Source organism: Oncorhynchus clarkii, chromosome 5 (assembly GCF_045791955.1).
Source record: "Oncorhynchus clarkii lewisi isolate Uvic-CL-2024 chromosome 5, UVic_Ocla_1.0, whole genome shotgun sequence".
Taxonomy (NCBI): domain Eukaryota; kingdom Metazoa; phylum Chordata; class Actinopteri; order Salmoniformes; family Salmonidae; genus Oncorhynchus; species Oncorhynchus clarkii.
The window spans coordinates 61,997,771-62,019,134 of NC_092151.1; the positions used below are offsets into that span (position 1 = coordinate 61,997,771).

The window sequence follows — 21,364 nt, forward strand, 5'->3', positions numbered from 1 at the left end:
TTTGTCAAGTGGCAATAAATCACTCATTGATTAAGGGGGGGGGGGTGATATGTGCTTTTGAAACTAAAAACCGGATACATTTTCACATCACTGGTTAGAGGACCACCTGCAGGACACAGTCAGCTACATTTTGGAATGTTGCATTTTGAAACGGGGTCACCAAAACAGAAAGAGAAACGTAACATTGTTTTCTCCATCACTCCTATCTATTATCACGTTAAAATCAAATACCTAAAAAAAACACACGGAATAGAGGACAATTTGTAGAAGATCAATCAATAGAGCAGGGGCCAAACGTCTGGGGGCGTAGTGCTGTTTAAAATAACAAAGGCCCCACGGAAACTTGGAATAACCTATACATGGTTGGTTAGATGAGAACTTGTAAAGGCTTTTATCTATATTTTGGATTGGCGGATGTTGATTTTGTGAGGCTGCCATCACGGAAAAGGGAATAAGCCACTTTCTGTTAGTTACTGTAACTTCAACGAATCACGACCCGCCATAGGATGGCAACAGTGACAACGGTTGGCCGCTATTAAAGTAATGGTTTAACTTTCAAATCCGTGAATTGTTGTGTGGCCAGTGACTTTTTAGAGACCCCCCAAATTATCCGTGCCATTTGAGAAAGAAAAATGACAGTCCTACCACCCCCAGCGCGTATGACAAAATCGACAGTACAAAACCAAAGATATTGATCTGTTTTAAGCAAATTGATCTTGTCATCATGTTGACAATAAAAATCACCAATCTGAGGTAAAAAAGGATGTGTAATTCCCCCCAATTGGATGTGGTCAAAACGTCAGCTTGTGTAATGTACTAACGCATACTGTCTGTAATTTTGGTAAAACATCCATTAGTTTCTAGTAGATGGTTCAATAGCCTAATTAATGAAAAAAACATCTTATATTCAATTACCTCTACTTTTTTTTCAAATCTGCCACCAGTTTGATGCCAAAACATTGACAACAAATACATAGACATAGTAAAATAAATATAATGATATTAAATGCTGAAACCTTCATATTAAACACCAATGGTATTCACTAAGATGGTTTAAATTTAGGACAATGTTTTACAGCTTTGTTCTTCTATTTTTTTTATTTTCAAATCATCTTATTTAATTCTTTCATATTTTATATGTGATAAGGCCAGAGGGCCAGAGATAATGACAGACACCTGTGATAATCTGAAGTATTCAAAAGGGCCAGTAGATGTCTTAAATCTGGTGGTTTACTGGTCAATTTAGAAAGTTGCAACCCTAGATATGGCTAAACAATTCAATATCTTACTTTAGAATGATAGTAAATTAAACACAGATTTACACTGAGAGTACAAAACATTAGGAACACCTTCCTATTATTGAGTTGCACCCATTTTGCCTTCTGAGCAGCCTCAATTCGTCGGGGCATGGACCCTACAATGTGTCAACCGTTCCACATGCTGGCCCACGTTGACTCCAATGTTTCCGCAGTTGTCAAGTTGGCTGGTAGTGGATCTCTACTCTGACTAGCTTGTTCCATCTCATCCCACAGATGCTCAGTTGGATTGAGATCTGGTGACTGGGAAGGCTACTGCAGTAAGCTGAATTCACTCATGTTCATGGAACCATTCCTGACAATGCTAGCCTTGTGGCATGGTGCATTATCTTGCAGAAAAAAATCAATTAGCAGATGGATACACTGCTGCCATGAAGGGATGCACCTGATTGGCAATGCTGTTCAGATATCCTGTGGCATTCAAACGTAGCTCCACATTTAGCAAAGGGCCCAATGTGTGCCATGAAAACACACCTAACACCACCACCAGCCTGCGATGTTGACACATGGCATGATGGATGCATGTACTCTTGGTTTTCTCCATACCCTAGTCCTTCCATCAGTGTGAAAATGGCAGAAAACGGGATTCATCAGACCAGGCAATGTTTTTCCAATTCTCCAGTGTCCAGAGTTTTCATTCTTTAGCCCACTGCAAACTGCAAGTTTCTTGTTTATTGCTGAAAGAAGTAGAACTCTGTAAGGCCGTCGCCATACCCCATTCGTGTCAAGGTACGACGAGTTGTACATTCTTTTGTGGGTCTTTGGGCACCAATGTTGTACTGGACTGTCAGTTGACTAACTATAGCCTGTCGGTTGCTCCGCACAATTCGGGGCAGCCTCCTTTGTCCTCTTCCATCAATGACCTGTTTTCAGCCGTTGGCTGGATGTCCTTTGGTGGACCATTCTTGATACACACGGGAAACTGTTGAGCGTGAAAAACCCAGCAGCACTGCAGTTCTTGATACACTCAAACAGGTGCGCCTGGCACCCACTACCATACCCTGTTCAAAGGCACAAATCTTTTGTCTTGCCCATTCACCCTCTGAATGGCACACATACACAATTCATGTCTCAATTGTCTCATGGCTTAAAAATCCTTCTTTAACCTGTCTCCTCCCCTTCATCTACACTAATTGGAGTGAATTTAACAGGTGACATCAATAAGGGATCATAGTTTTCACCTGGATTCACCTGGTTAGTCTGTCATAGAAAATGTTTGGTACACTCAGTGTATATTTCTCACTAGTTTAACCATTTAGAGATTAAAAATAAATAAATGCTCCCAAGCCCAATTTAACCAGTTGCTCTAGACTAGAGCGACCATAGGATCTGAGCAGCAGGCTGAATGTTTGACGTCCCTACAAAAAGTACCAATCCCTTTCATTCTAAAGAAAGAAGGTTTGTGGTTGTACCCGTTTGCTCGTGAAAGCTGTAATATTCATGAGGACGGTTGCAGATTGTCGGTCAATAAAAACTGTAGGTTGAAAGAGTCTTTGCCGCCCTGCAAGGCCTTGATCAGTAGAATCGAAAGTAAAGTTGCTGTTGTCGTTTGTACGTGTTGTGCATGTTGCATATTGTTGTGTGGAACAAAGGCAGGAAGTGTACTCACTGGCATGGTCTGGCTGCCATGAAGGGCACTGATTGCAGACTGGGCCTCAGCATGTGTGGAGAACTTTACAAAGGCACAGCCTGAAAAAAAGTGCACGCACGCACACGCACGCACGCACACGCACAAACAGGGATGGAAAAAGAGGCAGGGTGCCTTTATTAAACACTGTGAGGAGAAGCACGCCAAAACATTTCAGGGAGGCACAGCAGGCTGCTCCTCCCCAGGCTGCTCAAGCTGCAGGCTCTTGTACAGATTGCACTGATGAAGCAGAAAAGCATGCTATTTAGCGCCACATGCCGGTCTGTGCATATTAAATACAGACCCAGTGAAATGTAGATTGTTTTAAGTCATTACGCATTAGTCTACAGTTCCTCGAAAGAAGCCAAACATGTTTGAGGGACTAATGCTGGTTTGATCAGGACCTGCAGCTAGAGAAGGTATAACTAGAGAAGGTATAGCTAGAGGAGGTATGACTAGAGAAGTACTGGATCTTCAAGTGTGGCCTGAGAAAAAGCTCAACTCCTATCGACCTCTGGCCAATATACACAAAATAGACCTGACAATATATGAATGAATATGTACATTATAAGGGTTAGTTGACAGACCAGTATCCATAAACATCTGGAAATTCAATCGTATTTGTAAAGAAGTGCATTATCTGACTTATGACTCCGGACGTTATGAGTTATTCAGCTGTAGGCCAATGTGGGCCTAGATTCACATAACCCAAACAGAGTATAGCGGAGACAAAATGAAACGTCCCCTAGCTGCCCCAATGTCCTGTCTTCTTGTAAAGAACACCACAATTGTTTTGACAGCCCCCATTCCCTCTTTACTTCTGCATGACTGTCAAGTCAGAATGAAAGGGCCTCTACTTCGGAGATAATTCCACAACAGTTTTCATAAACACTGGCCTCGGACTATGTTTATAGAGACATGAAGAACCAGGGCTCCCACTGCTGTTTACTGCATGTCAGAAGGTATTGGTGTCTGGGTGGGCAGACCATGGGTGGGCAGACCATGGGTGGGCAGACCATGGGGCCTAGAGTACAGTGCATCAGTTAGGGCTAATGATTGTACATCTATGGGAATGTTTCACTTGCAGGCCTACCATAACCTGAATGAATAATACAATAATGACTCCTATAAAGAAACCCATTTACGTTGATTGTTTTTTCACTACTGAAAAACTAAAAGGAAACATGCCCGTTATGAATACGTGATTTCTCAGCTGAAACACCTTAAGGGTCAAAGTCAGTGACCTAGAATCTTAGAAAATGTCAGAGGTACTATATATAATTGGTTCCTACCTTTGCTGTTTCCGTCGGGACCTCTTAGGACGGTGCACTCCTCGATGACTCCGTAGGGCTCAAAGAGGCGGTACACGTCCTCCTCAGTCTGTTGTTTGTTTAGCATCCCCACAAACAGCTTCCTGTCTTCTGGAACAAAGAGATAAGCAAATTAAGGGTTACATTAAATCTCTGACCTTTCAATGCGACCAGTCTAAATGAGCATTACAAGAAAAATGTCATTACCCTAGCTATCCCGATGTAGGGTCTGCTCACTGTGCTCAGTGGCAAATGAAGATGGGGCAATGTATTTGTCTGCCCCATTTAGCTCTGTGAGTTGAGTCACAGTGTATTGTTCCTGTGCCAAGTCTGCTCATTTTAATTTTGACGATAATTGGGTTTGCTCACATATTTAGGCCCAGGGTAGGCCTGGGGATCTGTCAGAGAACGGCCATGACCCTACCCTGGGGGAATGGAGGGAGGAAGCAGCAGGCTGATGAAACAGAGTTGGTCCTTCAGATACACCAGGAGCTCCAGCCAGTTCTTCTATAGGTCCTGCTTCTGCCTGCTATACTGCTGACTTACAATATTAGTGAATACAGGCTATTTGTTTCTCAATCTCCATATTTCTCTGCCTCAAATACTTAATTGCTGCTGATCGAGTGTATTGGCAAAGAAGTAATATTCCAGAGCTCTTTAATGAACAATGGCACGTCTCTCCAGCACGGAGAAGGCTGAGGAGAATGATGCTGGTTTTTCAATATGTATATTGTACTATTGAGTCCTGTTAACCCATAAGAGTCTAAGCCCTGTCTAAGCTATATGGCATTTTTTTGAAAGGATAATTTAGTTACTTGATTTAAAATTTTAAGACCCCTTGAAGTATCCCCCCAAAATAATTTGAAAGTATTAGATATTGCATTTTTTTGGCCCTACTGCTATTAGCCCATACAAATGCGTTGATAAACAGATTAACTACATGAAACAACAGATGGTCAAAAGGAAGTTTGCTCTGAAGTGTCTGTCCTATATCTGAGAGATATAATTATATATTTTTTGCATATATTCAACCCCTTATTTCTGGCACTATACAGTCTCCATATACTGTATACTTCCATAATTCATTTGAATTGATACCAGGGGACCTTCAGACGAGTCTTGTGAGGCCTGTGGGCATCCTAGAGCGAAACAACTGACGGAAGTGTTCGTGAGAGTCTCACCTTTGCACAAAGGTGTCATATTAGTGTGTAGCTACAGTGTTCGGACATAGGTTGGCAGATCGGCTGTACCGACTTCAGAAGAGCGTCTCATCTTTCCATAGAGGGGTCAAACCGTTTAGACCATTTTGTGAGAAGACCGATTTTCGGAACGTCTAATGTTCTGACAAACACCACTCTAGCTCTGTCACCTTTCACCGCAGATGTCTCGTGGTCTGACAAACACCACTCTAGCTCTGTCACCTTTCACCGCAGATGTCTCGTGGTCTGACAAACACTACTCTAGCTCTGTCACCTTTCACCGCAGATGTCTCGTGGTCTGACAAACACCACTCTAGCTCTGTCACCTTTCACCTCAGATGCAGAAGTAGGGGGATGCGGTGAATTGAGACACATCCAATGCAAAAACATCTCTAGCTTAAACTGACAGATATTTCTGGGGATGTTTGTATTATCCTAATTGGATTTCCATGGGGGAGCAGACATCAACCTTAGGCCCTTTTAAATGCAGGGGGACTTGGTCTTTACCTTGACCTGACAGGCAGTGTTTACTGAGATTCTGCTCCTATGATTAATGCTATGCTCACTGAGTCCAACTGGCAGCAACACCACTCCCAACATCCCCTTTACAGATTTTCTATAACTTCTAGTGCACCTATGTAACAAAGGCAAACAAAGACAGAAGAGGAATCCAGGGCCAGACTCTGGGCTTTGGAGTTCAACATCATTCCCAGTCTGTGGTAATGCAGTGTGTCAGGGTGACCTTTCTGGCCATGAGAGACAGACTCAGACTGTGTGTTGTTGTGCTGTGGCGTTCCCTGACCAAGGCAGGACCCACTGATATCCAGATTCTTCCTCCAGCAGCCAGCCAAGGCCCTTGCAGCATCAGCTGCCACGGTCTCTGCCACAGCCAGGGCCCCGGCTGACTCCCTCACTCAGCCTGGCCAATGACGCACCTTTAAAATAATCAACAGTGTCAGAGCGCGTGCTGTCTAGGGAGGAGTGGCCGTCGTACTGCACTCTTTATTGTTAGTGGCAGGATCAGAGGGTATGTATCAAAATGGAAGCGATTCAATGTGACATCTGTCATGGTGGATTGGAGAGCATTTATCTGCAAAAGAGAAAGCCCTGAACTGGAAAATAAAAGGCCAAGACGCTCCTTCACCTTGCTTGGGGGGAATTTGAATTTGGAGGTGGGAGAGTTTGTGGGGGGATTCAAATCTATGCACCCACTCCCTCAACACATCCACAAGTGCGCACACACACACACACACACACACACACACACACACACACACACACACATACACACACACACACACACACACACACACCTTTGCCTTTCCCCTCTCCTCCATGGCGCCCTGATAACTTCCAGGCCTATAACTCTTACAGCAACTCACCCTCTATGGATGATGGGGATGTGACAAGGCAGGATTAATGTATGCAGCTGACCTATATGAATTTCATATGTTCCGCACTATGCCGTTTATGCCATGAACAGACCTCCTGTGGCACGTCTTAAAATACGACATTGCAACTGTGCCATCGCTGATAAATTGCTCACTGGGAAATCACCTAGAGCTGACTAGAATAATATTTATTGGACTCCGAGCACGTCAGGAACAGACCTATATATCAGATAAGGTCCTTGTGTAACATTGGTTGGTTTACAGAGGGCAACAAAAGGCCCGCTAACAATTGGAGTCCTATTGTGGGCTTTTAGCTTTTCACTGTACTCCATCACAAATTCCACAGGATTGTCCTCATGTGGAGATTCAGAGACGGGCAAAAGTAATGTGATGGAATATGAATGAGTCCAGTGCCAGTGCATTTAGAGTTGGCACAAGTTCTTCAGGTCCTGCTGAGAGATGGAGAGAGCATGTTCTACTCCTGAGTGAGTGGGCTTCAAAAACAACCTGACAACGCATGAAAATACATCATCTGGCAGATCTATTCTCCCAGCCATGATGCTCTGGAGTAAAACGGCACCTTGGGACTCGAGCTGTTGTTCATCTAGCTACAACACACAGCGAGGAACATTATCTTGTTTATCTACAGTAGGCTATGAACTCACATGTACGCACATCACACACACACATACACACACACACACACACACACGTGCACACTCACGCTGTCACACAGTTATAAATTATTCACCACTTTAGGGAAAGCCCTGATTAATGATAGGCTCTCTGAGATGCTGTTGTTAAATCTTTAAATAAGAGGCAGTGATAATGTTGCTGTTTAAAAATCTCTCCAGCCGGCCTCCCGAGTGGCACAGTGGTCTAAGGCATTACATCTCAGTGCTGAGGCTCCACTACAGCCTGGGGTTCAATCCCAGGCTGTGTCACAGCCGGCCGTGACCGAGAGCCCGATAGGGTGGCGCACAATTGGCCCAGTGCCGTTCCGGGTTAAGGGAGGGTGTTGCGGGGGACTTTCCTTGGCTCATTGCGCTCTAGCGACTCCTTGTGGTGGGCCATGCGCCTGCAAGTAGACTGGTGCGGCTGGCTTCCGGATTAAGCCACATGTCCACCAGATGTGTTAAGTGCATTCCGGTGGAAGCCATTCACTGTCAGTGGAGCAGTCCGCAACTCTACGTGGGGGTGCCGCACTAGGCTGTGGTGCATTCTTGTGCGTAGCTTTAGCATGCGGTTGTACCAACAGAAGTACACACATAGACTCCAACTAGCCTGCTTTTAGCTAGTTGAAAAGCGAAGCACGTGTGTATGGAAAATGCGGCCTAGACACCTTATACATCCGGTGGACATCGGGCATTAAGTGAGCAGTGTGTTAAAAAGCAGTGCGGCTTGGCGGGTCATGTTTCGGAGGACGCATGTCTCGACCTCCGCCTCTCCCGAGCCCGTTGGTGAGTTGCAGCGATGAGACAAGATCGTAACTACCAATTTGGATATGACGAAATTGGGGAGAATTTTTGGGGTAAAATTAAATGTCCCAGTGCTTAGGACTTTAAAAAAAACTGTATCGACTGGCTGTTAACGCAGCTTTGTGGATTAGTGCAGTCTCACAGTGGGGTGCCAGGAACACACAGCCACTGGTTACTGCCGCTTCACAAATAACTATTAAGGCTGTTGTTTTTACCCAATTAACTGGTCGTCCACATGACCATGAACACAGCGGAGACCAGATTCACCTGCAGCCCATTTATACTGTAACCTAACACTAAACCAATACAGCTCTTACACATAATCCACCAACACAGTTCCTATACCTCTGCATAATCAATAGGAGAGAGATCAAAAATATCTACATTTGCATCTCACAGAATCACAATTAGTCACTTAGATGCGGCACGTGACGTGTTACAGCGACAGCTCCTCCTAAACACCCACAACTCCGCCCTGAAAGTTACACCCATCGTGTTGAATCTGGCCTGAGCTGATAAGCAACGGTTTGTTGCATTGCAAATTAAAGCATGGAATAATGATTGGGGAATGTACTGCCTGGTTCTATATCCTGAAGGTTACTGGGCCCATCTGAGATTTATAATCAATAAGTGTGTTTTCATATGAATTTGAAATCAAATTCAAATTAACATTTGGTTTATCTGAAAAGTATGATTTAATCTCCTCACCCAATTCATTGTAATTGTAATCCAATGACTTATTTGCATCACTGATAAAACCATGAATCATTAATCATGCTCCAGTCTTCAGACACAGTATATTACTATGATTTTCTTGTAGCTGTGCATACTGCATATTCCCATTGAACGTTTCAAGGTTCCCATCTTGCATACATTAGAGATTTTGCAGTCAGGTCTACTATGTTGGAGATGTATTACAGTGTGTCTGCTGATTACATTCCTAGGGCTATAGCTGCTTGGGGTTTTGACAGTGGAATGGATAAGAAGACTTCCAGTGAATAGTGATAGGATGAGTTTCAGGGTTTTGGCACTGCTGCAAGCTCCAGGAGAAAGTCCTCACGAGGGGTATGGTAAAAATGTCCAGGCCCATGTTGGCTTGCATAAGAACCTGCAGCCCTCGATAAGCCAGGATGGATGAAATAAAGAGAGAGAGAGAGGTTTGTAATGAGGGCGGTACTGAATCATGTTCACTTCCTCTGTTTCCACTTTGTGTGTGTGTGTGTGTGTGTGTGTGTGTGTGTGTGTGTGTGTGTGTGTGTGTGTGTGTGTGTGTGTGTGTGAGAGAGAGAGAGAGAGAGAGATGCTGAGAGAGAAAGAGTGAAGAGAGAGTACTGTATGTGTTACGGAGAGAAAGCTCGTCAGAGAGATGGGTGGGTTACTATGACAACTACTTATACAGTGGCCTGTCAGTCATGTTTCATTGGAGTTTGGAGAGGATAAGTGGGGGAGAGGAGGAGCGGAAGGAGAGGAGGTAGAAGCGGAGAGAAGGGGAGTGGGGGGGTTGGAGTGGGGGTCATTCCTCTATCTGCCTGCTGAGTTGGAGTGTAAATTTGCCTGTCAGCCACACAGATAAGGACAAATTATTAACAATATTAGCCGCCCGATAAAAATGAAACTATAATGAATGGATAAATATATTAAACCAAATGAGATCCCATCCAGCCAGAAAGTGGGCCCTAAGAAACCATCCAGGTTTTCTCATTTGGGGAAGCAGATAAGAGATAGGGGAGGGGGGAGGGGGTTACTGTAGGCTCCACTGTATTTTATCACACTCGCCCATCAAGCCATAGAGAATCACAACATTTGCGGTTGGAATACCAAACACCATTGCTTCCACAGCCCATTATAGTTGTTCAGCGAGGATGCCACACAATAACTGTGTCAGCATGTGTTCAACCATAAAAACAGACGGAATCGAAGAAATTAATTAACCCTAGGAGAGCATAGTGCTTAGCCAGTGGTATTTAATCCAATGTATTACATACATGTATATGAATCTAGAGCTGTGTTGCATTAATGAGACAGGCGGGCGGGCTGGGCTGTTGTGGAGGCTAGGCCTCTCTGGGTTGGGCCTGTGTTCCTCTCTGCCTCCCTACCTGGCTGCCTGGGTGTTCAGGGGTACCAGAGGAGAGTGGGGGTCTGGGCCCAGTCTTGGTACCACTGCTGTGTTGAATGAACACTGCCAGATGAAATCCTGAATAATGACTCTCTCTTATGTCCTCTGTGTTGTGTTTGTCACGTAGTGAGGGAAGGATGGGAGGGTGACAACATATTGTGCCACAGTGCTGGAACAACTTCTGAGAACTCTTGTGTACTGTTCTCTACATTAACCCAGTTCTGTGGAGTCTTTGTCTTTCAAAAGTTGTGTCTGTTATTTGTTTATTTGGCAATGCTCCAGTTGAACTTATCTAAAGTTGTCTTTTTGAGGCAATGACCCAAACCTTCTAAAGAAAGAAAGAAGCTATTTACACTATGGCCAATCTACTGCATAATTACTACCTTTCAAACCTCTCTATGATGTTCCCAAGAAACATATTCTCAACGGAGAACAAATAATATTACGCAAAAACCCATTGATTTCCGTTGAATATCTAAATCACATGCACTGTTGAAGAAGATTACATGCAAATGTGATCCTTCCTTTGCCTTTTATTTGGGACTATAAAGAGACGAGGTGGGCGGTGACGCAAGCTTGGTTTTGTCACAGTTTCACCATGAGAGTGTCAAGGCTGCTGATTGGTTGTGTGGCAAGGTGGGATCTATATAAACCATCAGTATAAAATGAGGAGGCTGTGTTTGCAGGACCTTGATAGCAGCCGGCACTGTGCTGCACTACATCCTTCACTAAACAGTCCCCTGGGAAGGATTAGGCCTCAGTGCTTTAACACTGGCCCCGTTTACTGAGCAAACTAAAACCCTGTCCCCAACCACTTTAACGCACCTAACCCATTTACACCTACACACATATTGGCGGGCGCATGGAAACACACAGGCGTGTGCACGCACGCACACACTCGCCACCACACACACAGGGTTGCATGCACGCACAGACACACACACACACGCGTGCACACAAACATGAAGAGAGGCTCCCAAAACCTTTCTCCAAATAAACACTCCAGTGAGTGTGGGAGGCTGTGGTAACTGTGGCACCATCATCATCCCTATACAGCGTTTTGCCGCAGAGGCAAAGATCAGACCGAGTGCATAAATCACACAGGGGGACAGGCTTTGAGCAGCCCATACAGCATATTTCCCCATTTTGCAGTTGGATTACAGACGGGCGATTAGAACAGTGATCAGATATTGTTTCTGTGCTGCTAGTAGAGACAGGAGCTGATGTATGTTATCTAGTGGTCTCTCCTTAGCCCTCCACTGAGTTGATTTATCAACTGGATCAAATGGCTGTAATGTGCTGCTGGGGGATTCAGCACTGAGACTGGATGGTTCGGCTGGGAGCCTTGAGCATACAATTACTAGCCAGCCACGGCTTCCAGCCTGCCTGAGTGCGCCATATAAAACCTCTGGGGTGCCTGTGTGTTAGAGCCCAGCCTACCCACGTCCCCCCGCCCGCCCGCACCTCAAATTGCAGTCAGGGAGGAAAAGAATAAAACGAGAAATTGCTTAAAATATTTTATCTCCACCATATACGTCTGAGCAAATGTACACTCAATATGATAACAAACGTGAAATATTACTCCGTGTCTTGTGTTGGCTTCAACGTATTACGGCGGTGCTCATAAATCCTGGACCTGCTGTGCTACGTCAATAGGTACTGTATATAAACATTTACAATATTGCAGTGCTATTTATATTGTCTGCCTTCATAATGCCATTGGAAGGGCTTTCTGGCATCAGTTATGATATGGATTTCCCCCCCTTTTTTCTATTACATCCAGGCAAAACAATGGTGTACAGTATCAGGCCCTACGTTTGGCAGTATTTAACACGGTTCCAGGCTGTTTCTTCATTCTTTTCTCATCGGTCAACTGACAGTGATTGTTGAGAGTAATGCTGGATACTCCCTCTCTACCACCAACCACCAACACCCCCTCCTCCCTCCCTCCCTCCCTCCCTCCTCCTCCCCACACCCCAATCTCTCACTCTCACCTTCTACTCCTTCTGAACCTGCTTGTTCTCTCTTTTCTTTACTCTCTCTTCCTTTCTCTGGATCTCTCTGATGACTTACCTTCATGCAGTGGTTTCCCCCGAGCAAATAACTTTTTTTTTCTCCCACGAAGGACTAAATTGACTACAGCAAGAGACAACAAACTTCATTAAAGAGCCAAAGCAAACAGGCATTATACATGTGATATCCTTCCCTCCCTATCTGCATTAAAGGGGAAGACAAAACCCAGCCCTATCTCGTCTGGGAGCGAGCTGCTCCTCTCACCTCAGGCAACCGCATTAAACCAAGACATACACAGACTTTGGTACAAAGGCTCTATGATCCAAGACAGGGAGCGAAATACAGACAAGTCGAGAGATAATGAGAAAGATAGGGAGAGACAAAGGAAGAAAAATGAAAAGGAGCAAGCTGAGCAGATAGAGCGGGGCCATGGCAGAGAAGTGAGGATGTACGAGAATAAGTTATATCTCTGTGCAGCTTTGTGTGGGAGAGGAGAGGACTGAGCTGGCAGATGACTTTGCTGGCAATGGATGAAAGAAGCTTATAGGCCACCCGGCATGTCAACCATCCCCACCCTGTGTGGGAGTACGGTGGGCAGGCAGGGTTCAGCGACCGTAACCCCAGAGCCCCATGGAGACCTTGGCGAAGGTGGATTTAGATATGACATATACGCTATACATCAGCTCCCTTTTAGGATGTATTCCCTAATCCATATTCATTCAGTAATCTCAGAGAGGGTGGGTTAGCATGCCTGCTGCCTGGCTGGCTGTATCCTACTGTACCTTTACTCTCCAAAACTGCTGTGTTAACAGTTAGGAGAGCACAAATTGCTGTATAAGGTAAAGCTACACATGTATAAATAAATACATAAGCCTGAAAGCATATCATCCAGATCTTTTTGCGATTGCACATTAACTGGAATTGATTCCGTAGGAGCGTTACGAAACAATGTGATACAGCTGGAAGTTTTCACGTCTCTGGACGTGTTGTTGCTTCGTATGCAACTCCTCGGCGGTGTTAATGTGACTGCGGCAGGGAGCGCAGCCCTGTCATTCACTTTGACAGCCAAGCTGCTCTCTCCACACACGTATGGGTGATGTAGACTTCAATTAGGCTGCAAGGTCACTCAGCACCCATCAGGAGCTAAACCGGGCTAGCTAATCTCGCTAATACGTTCCAGTCAACCACATGAATAACAACAGAACAAGACCTACACTGTAATGACATTTAACATTGAACAAGATCACAGGTCTTGTTCACATTAAAACCAATTTTTACCGTACATCAAGTGTTTGATCCTGAATGCTACACTGCTAACTCCCATGCCAAGGCCTCTCACTACTACAATTATGAAGGGGAAACTGGCTGCTCCACAGCACCCCCCCCCCCCCCCCCCTTATTAAACATGGATTTGAGGGAGAGGCAGAGGGATGGCCTGCACATCCTTCCTCTCCCCTCCCCTGCCTCTCCCCCCCGCCCCGAACACTGTCTTGACAGCCCCATTTGTTTTCATTTCCAGGATGTTTTGCTCAATATCTAATGAAATAACTATCTATACATCGAGCAAAATATCAAAAGGGACGGGTGGAATTGTTAATCGGCTGTCACTGACGTCTCAGCCTTGCTATTCTACCCCCTGTATTGGTTTGATTACATTTGGTTGGTTGTCATAACATACCGTCCTCTAGTGTTCACGTGTGCACAGATACCGACCTGTGTGTAAAGCATTTAGTATGCTGTCGACACAACCACTTAACCATGTATATAGAACTGTCTCAAGTACGACTGTACATGCAGAATATGTCAACCAAATTTGCCGTATTTGTCTCAATATAACATGGTATGATTGTGTATCTGTCAGGTTAATCATAACCACAAACCATTCAGTCATTTCCATTCACTTTGTTGGTCACTTTGAATTTGCTGTAACGCCGATGAACGACAAGCATTTTCATTCTCTCTGATCTTTTGGATCCAGTGATCTCACCCAGTCAGTCTCTCAGGGCCAAAACAAAATGAGATTTGAATCTCAGCTCAGAAGAACTAAGCCAGCCCATCCTCTCCAGCTTCTCTCCGCCATTTGGTGCCAAGGCAGAACTAAATTGCATCTTCTGTGCACTCTCTTGGCCCAGGCATATGGGAATTGGTGGTGTGAGGCGAGCGAGCGTGCGCGACACCCTGAACGCACCCAGTCCTGCTCCAGTACTCTGGGCCCCAGTGGGCTTTGTATGCGAGGGAGAAGAGAGAGAAGTGTCATGTCAGCACCCACCATAAGGAACTTGAAAAGCTAAATAGTATAACAAAGCCACCATGTGATGAAAAATGCATGGAAGAGGGGACCTCCACACGGTTGTCTAACAGGAAGCTCCCACAGATCCTCTCCCGCTGTCTTTCCTGCATCGCTGACTGACATTTTCTGACAACAGCCCCCCCCCCTTTCCCTTCTTCCTCTCTTCTCTCCGCTGTGAAGCCTCTCTCGATTTTCCCTCCAATCCAGGATAATACTTTACACATCTCACTCTCTCCTCTACCACTTCCTAATTAGAGGGGTTTCATCTTAGAATGACGGGAAAAGCTGGCCTGATGAATATATTACGTTTGGTTGATTGATTGAGAGAACCTGTAGGGTATCTCTATAGTTGGGCTGTGGAGTTAATCAAAGAGCTGATATTCTGCTCCATTCTCTCCCAGACCTGGAGGCCTGCTCCTTAATCATACTGTAAAGATGATGTAATGATAAGGAAACTCTAGTAATTAGACACCTGCAGTAGACTGGATTCATTAGAAGGCTGAACTTTCCCTGTTTAGTGTAGCAACTCGCTCAGCAAACGTTTCAGGTGATTTAGGATTTAGCTTTGACTTTGTCTGCCAACGCAGTATCTGACAGACAGACACCTGGGCTTCGGCTCTGTTCTATCTTGGTTGTTTTTGTCCGCTCCCTCTGTGCTTTTGGTTCAGCGACGTCGAGCAGAGTTTTCATATTACAGACAACAACAAGCTGTCCTTTTCCACTTCCACAACAGCCTGACACCGTAATCTACAGCAGAGGACAGTGTTGACGGAACACATTATGCAGCTTTGGAGGGGAAATGTTATGCATCAACACAGAAGTAGGATTAAAAAAAAATGTAAACCTCTTAAAAGTATGAACTTTTATGAGCCCCTGCCCAGCAGACATAACCCTGGCCTTTTTCAAATGAATCCATCACTGTTTGTGTGTTTGTGCATGCTGGGGCATACCCTGTGTGTGTGTGTGTGTGTGTGTGTGTGTGTGTGTGTGTGTGTGTGTGTGTGTGTGTGTGTGTGTGTGTGTGTGTGGGGGGGGGGGGGGGGGGGGGCATGCTCAAGAAGAGCAGCAGAAAATACTTGTAATCTTCCACAGAGCACTGTCAGCGGTTATTCACCATGCCACCTCTTTCACAAGGTTGGGGTCTGTATTGAAATGTCTGTATTTAAAATACCCATTGGTGGTGTCAGTGTGGCTCAGTAATGTGAAGGATTATCTGAAATGAGTTTAGTCAATTCATCATTTCAAAAGGGCAGTCGCTCGGTTGCTCATTAGTTATTGTACACACTTTTCAATTGAGGGTCCCTGGAGAGCTGGCATTGTGGAGACTCCAGCCTTCTATCAAATACACATAGGGAGGGAGATGGTGGGTATAGGTGGGGGAGGGAGCGGAAGGGATATGGTGAGGGGTAGAGAGAGGAGAGGAGGGGAAGTGGGAAGAGAGCAAGAGAAAAGGGGGAGGGTGAGTGAGGGAGGCTGTAGCTCTTCAGTTAGGTGTGTGTGTGTGTGTGTGTGTGTGTGTGTGTGTGTGTGTGTGTGTGTGTGTGTGTGTGTGTGTGTGTGTGTGTGTGTGTGTGTGTGTGAGAAACTGGAGTGTACAGAGTGTATGGACGGAGTGTATATACAGTACAGCATATGAGGAATATGTGAAAACACCCGACCAGCACTAAGGCTTGCTGTTGAGCATCGTATCGCCACTATTGTTTCTTGTGACAGTAGCTAGTGTGAAAATGTTTAAATGCCCACAGGTGTCGATGTTGGCCAATATACAGTGTGCCGACCTTCTCTTTTCATGCATCACTTCAGTGCAAAGAGATTCAGTGTCTTCAGACAGTATTCAAAACCCTTGACTTTTTCCACATTTTGTTGTGTTACAGCCGGAATTTAAAATGGATTAACTAGAGATGTTTTGTCACTGGCCTACACACAATACCCCATAATGTCCAAGTGGAATTACGTTTTTTTTATTTTATTTTTTACAAATTTAAAACAAAATGCTGAAATGTTTTGAGTCAATAAGTATTCAACCCCTTTGTTATGGCAATCCAAAAATAAGTTCAGGAATAAGCATTTGCTTAACAAGTCACATAATAAGTTGCATGGACTAACTTTGTGTGCAATAATAGTGTTTAACATGATTTTTTAATGACTACCTCATCTCTCTACCCCACACATACAATAATATGTAAGGTCCCTCAGTGGAGCAGTGAATTCAAAGAATGGCACCTATTGGTAGATGGGTATTGGGTATTGGTAGATGGGTATTGGGTATTGGTAGATGGGTATTGGGTATTGGTAGATGGGTATTCAGACATTGAATATCCCTTTGAGTATGCTGAGTATTTGAGTATTAATTCAACTTTGGATGGTGTATTAATATACAAAGTCACTACAAAGATACAGATGTCCTTCCTAACTCAGTTTCCGGAGAGGGAAAAAACCACTGAGGGATTTCACCATGAGGCCAATGGTGACTTTAAACCGTTACAGAGTTTAATGGCTTTGATAGGAGAAAGCTGAGGATGGATCAACAACATTGTAGTTACTCCACAATACTAACCTAATTGCAGTGGTGGAAAAAGTACCCAATTGTCATACTTGAGTAAAAGTAAAGATGCCTTAATAGAAAATGACTCAAGTAAAAGTGGAAGTTACCCAGTAAAATACTACATGAGTAAAAGTCAAAGTATTTGGTTTTTAAATATACTTAAGTATCAAAAGTAAATGCAATTGCAAAAAATATACTTAAGTAGTAAAAGTACAAGTATAAATCAGTTCAAATTGCTTACATTAAGGAAACCAGACGGCACAATTTAATTAGTTCATTTATGGATAGCCAGGGGTACACTACAATGTGCTGACATCATTTCCGAACTAAGCATTTGTGTTTAGTGAGTCCTTCAGATCAGAGGCAGAAGGGATGACCAGGGATATTCTCTTGATAAGTGTGTGAATTGGACCATTTTCCTGTCTTGCTAAGCATTCAAAATGTAACGAGTACTTTTGGGTGTCAGGTAAAAAGTACATTATTTTCTTAAGGAATGTAGTGAAGTAAAAGTTGTCAAAAATATAAATAGTAAAGTACAGATACCCCCAAAAACGACTTAAGTATTTTTTGTTAATTACTTTAGACCACTGCCTAATTGACAGTGAAAATAAGGAAGCCTGTACAGAATCAAAATATTTCAAAACATGCATCCTGTTTGCAACAAGGCGCTAAAATAAAATAATGCTACAAAAAAATGTGGCAAAGAAATGTACTTTTTGTCCAGAATACAAAGTGTTACAGTGAATACTTCCTGAAGGTACTGTATGTTTTCGGCAAATCCAATACAACACATTACTGAGTACCACTCTCCATATTTTCAAGCATTGTGGTGACTGCATCATGTTATGAGTATACTTCTAATCATTAAGGACTAGGGAGTTTTTCAGGATAAAAAAAAACATAATGGAGCTAAGCACAGGCAAAATCCTAGAGGAAAACCTGGTTCAGTCTGCTTTCTACCAGACACAATCCCAAATCTACACTGGAGTTGCTTACGAAGAAGACAGTGAAAGTTCCTGCGTGGCCGAATTACAGTTTTAAATCTGCTTGAAAATCTATGGCAATACTTGAAAATGGTTGTCTAGCAATAATCAACAACCAATTTGACAGAGTTTGAATAATTTTGAAAAGAATAATGGCCAAATATTGTACAATCCAGGTGTGGAAAGCTCTTTGAGACTTACCAAGAAAGACACAGCTGTGATCGCTGCCATACGTGAATCTAACATGTATTGACTCAGGGGTGTTACTATATTATATACTACTATAATACTATATTTATGTATTTCATTTTCAATACATTTGCAAAAATGTCTAAAAACATGTTTTCACTTTGTCCTTATGGGGTATTGTGTGTAGTACAACAAAATGTGGAATAAGTCAAGGGGTATGAATACTTTCTGAAGGCACTGTATGTGTATTGCAACATTGAGTTCAACATTAGAGAAGTTTATCATAAAACCAACATTTTATTATTTAATTGAAGGCTCAGATCCAATCTACATTGGGACTTTCACTTAGTAATAATCCATTTCCAATGACCATCTCTACATACTGTAATGAATCGGTTTTCCTTTTCACATCAGAATCTATTTGATCAAACAGCCTTACATAAGGCATAAAGACAGTATCAGCATATCAGTGTATTGCATCGGTCAAGCTAAATACTGCTCCAAAAGAGCAGAACTATTTGTCATTTGTACATCATACTGCAATTACAGAGGTTTTCAGCTTGATTATTTGAATGTAGCCTACTGTATGAGTCCTGGCACAAAGAGGGCAAGTTGAGGCCTTCGCTTTGACCTCTCCGTGGGGTCCCATTCCCATAGTTACTGTTGCTATGTTACTACAGTACCCGGCCTTGCTCAACATGCTGTAAAAACGAATGTGTCTTTGATAATGAGAAACCGAGAATAGAGTAGAAGGATATGTACTTCACAAGGGTGCCCGTAACAACAATCTGCAGTAGTGAAGCCACGTCACAGTTGGATTCATAGGGGCCACCTGTTTTTATCTAGTAATGAAGCATGTAGGCATGGGAAACAGTCTCAGCTGGATGGTTGTAATAATATAGTTTTCCTAGTGTAAGTGTTTTTGTTTGTATTTTATAGTACACATTTGACACTGCAGATTTGAGCTCCTAAGAAGATTATTTCAAAAGATATGAAGACATTAATATTTTACTCTCATTGCTTATTACAAAGAGAATTGAGCTAAAAAAAACTCATCTGTAATTTCTATTCCTTATTAATTATGTCAGAATGACCTCTATGTGTGACTCACAGTGTTGCATAAAATATGAATGTGACATTCCTAGACTGCTGACAATAATTCTCAGACACAACAATGCATATTTCAAACATTCAGTTAAGAATGTTTTAGAAAAAATTGTATACACATTTTTTAATGGAAAAATACAACTGAACTGGGCCTGACAATATATATTTTTTAAAACAAGCTATTTTTATTTGTTCAGCACTGAACAAGCATTTCTGTGCGTTGTAATTAACTCATAAAATGCTTTACTGGTTAATCCAGCAACCCATGGGAGTAGAGGAAGAATGTGCCAGTTTAATCCCAGAAAATAACAACACTCATATCAGGACTTGGATTCAGAACACATCATTTTCATGGTGAATTAATTCTACAACTTCCAGTTTTAAGAACAATTATTCTAGGTCATTAATTTAAGATCATATTGGAAATATTAAAGCAGTTATGGCAGCCATTTATCCAGGTCTCAATCATATATATATGTGTGTGTGTGTGTGTGTGTGTGTGTGTGTGTGTGTGTGTGTGTGTGTGTGTGTGTGTGTGTGTGTGTGTGTGTGTGTGTGTGTGTGTGTGTGTGTATGCGTATGCGTATGCCATACTACCAAAAAACAAGACAGGGGAAAACCTATCATGAAACTTTCATGCCAAAAAACCTGTACGTTGTGCCCTGGATGCATAGCCGCCCCTCACATACCCTTCTGCCCTTCACACACACACCCTCACCCATCTATTTAACTAATACCTCACACCGATCCCTGATGTAAAATATTTCCCTCTGCAAGATATCCAGCAAAATATGATCCAATGTTGGTTCTCTCTGTAGAAGTACTAGTCACCCCATGATCACAGGAGGGGGTAAAGAGGCTTTCATAAATGCATAACGATATGCTCTAAAACCACAGGGGTGAATGTAACCTTTTGCATTGGAGGACGAAGTTATTGGAAAAGCCAAGGTCAGAGCAGTCATTTAAGTGTGTCTTGACAGTAACTGCTATTCCCATTAGTTTCTCTGCTGTCTGTTGAAATGCGACGAAGGGAGAGAAAAATAAATGCCACCAGAAAAGAAATAATAGACCCCTATTTCCTACCATTTCCAATTCAATTTCCTTCCCCTGACCTGCAGTAACTAGAGGAAATCAATGCAACCAGGGGCAAAGGATTCTGGATCCGGGGATGACAGACCTTTTTTTAAGGCAAACGCCTATCCATCACCGGGGATGTCGAGGCGCCAATCTGGCATGTCTGATCGTGACACACACATCCTCTTCAGGCGTAAATTAAACCCTTGATCAGTAGTGTTACTTAATATAGGAGGAGCCTGCACTGTGTAAGATTGCCTTAGAAAAGGAGACTGGGAGAATAGGGGCTGGGACCCTACAGTACTACTCATTCCCACTTTGGAGTTCAAAGGGATGGAGTGATAGAAGAGAGGAGAGAGAGAGAAGGATGGCTGTCTCCATGGCAGCCGCTGACAAAGGCCCTACCCTCTAGCCCTGCTACAGCATCACCTCCCCACCCGCAGCGCCAGCGAATCAGAGGGGAGACCCACTTCCCCGCACTTCCTACGGGGTTGAGGCAAAGCACTGCTAGGGCGGTGCTCAAGGGCTGAAACGTCAATGTTTTTCACCAGAAGGAACAGATAAAAGTACACGTTTTTTTAATTATTGAGAGGAGCTCTGATATTTTTTGACAGCAGTTACGCTCTCTAACATTGATCCACTGTTCCATCAATTAATTTATTCATTTCTATCCTGTTATTTTTTTCCACACGTCACTTTCATGTGCTGCCCCGTATGTATCCTTTT

The 21,364-nt window shown here is 43.4% G+C and overlaps 1 protein-coding gene across 4 annotated transcripts in view; it reads right to left on the minus strand.

Moving 5' to 3' along the window:
* The window catches only part of LOC139409159 (CUGBP Elav-like family member 5), a 251,431-nt gene that overhangs the window by 39,964 nt on the left and 190,103 nt on the right, over nucleotides 1-21,364 (minus strand). For all 4 annotated transcript variants that reach the window (XM_071153936.1, XM_071153935.1, XM_071153934.1 and 1 more), the window contains exons 4-5: nucleotides 4,236-4,364; nucleotides 2,926-3,005 (exon numbers count right to left, since the gene is read on the minus strand). In XM_071153936.1, coding sequence (XP_071010037.1) covers nucleotides 2,926-3,005; nucleotides 4,236-4,364 — 209 coding nt within the window. The remainder of the gene's footprint in view (nucleotides 1-2,925; nucleotides 3,006-4,235; nucleotides 4,365-21,364) is intronic.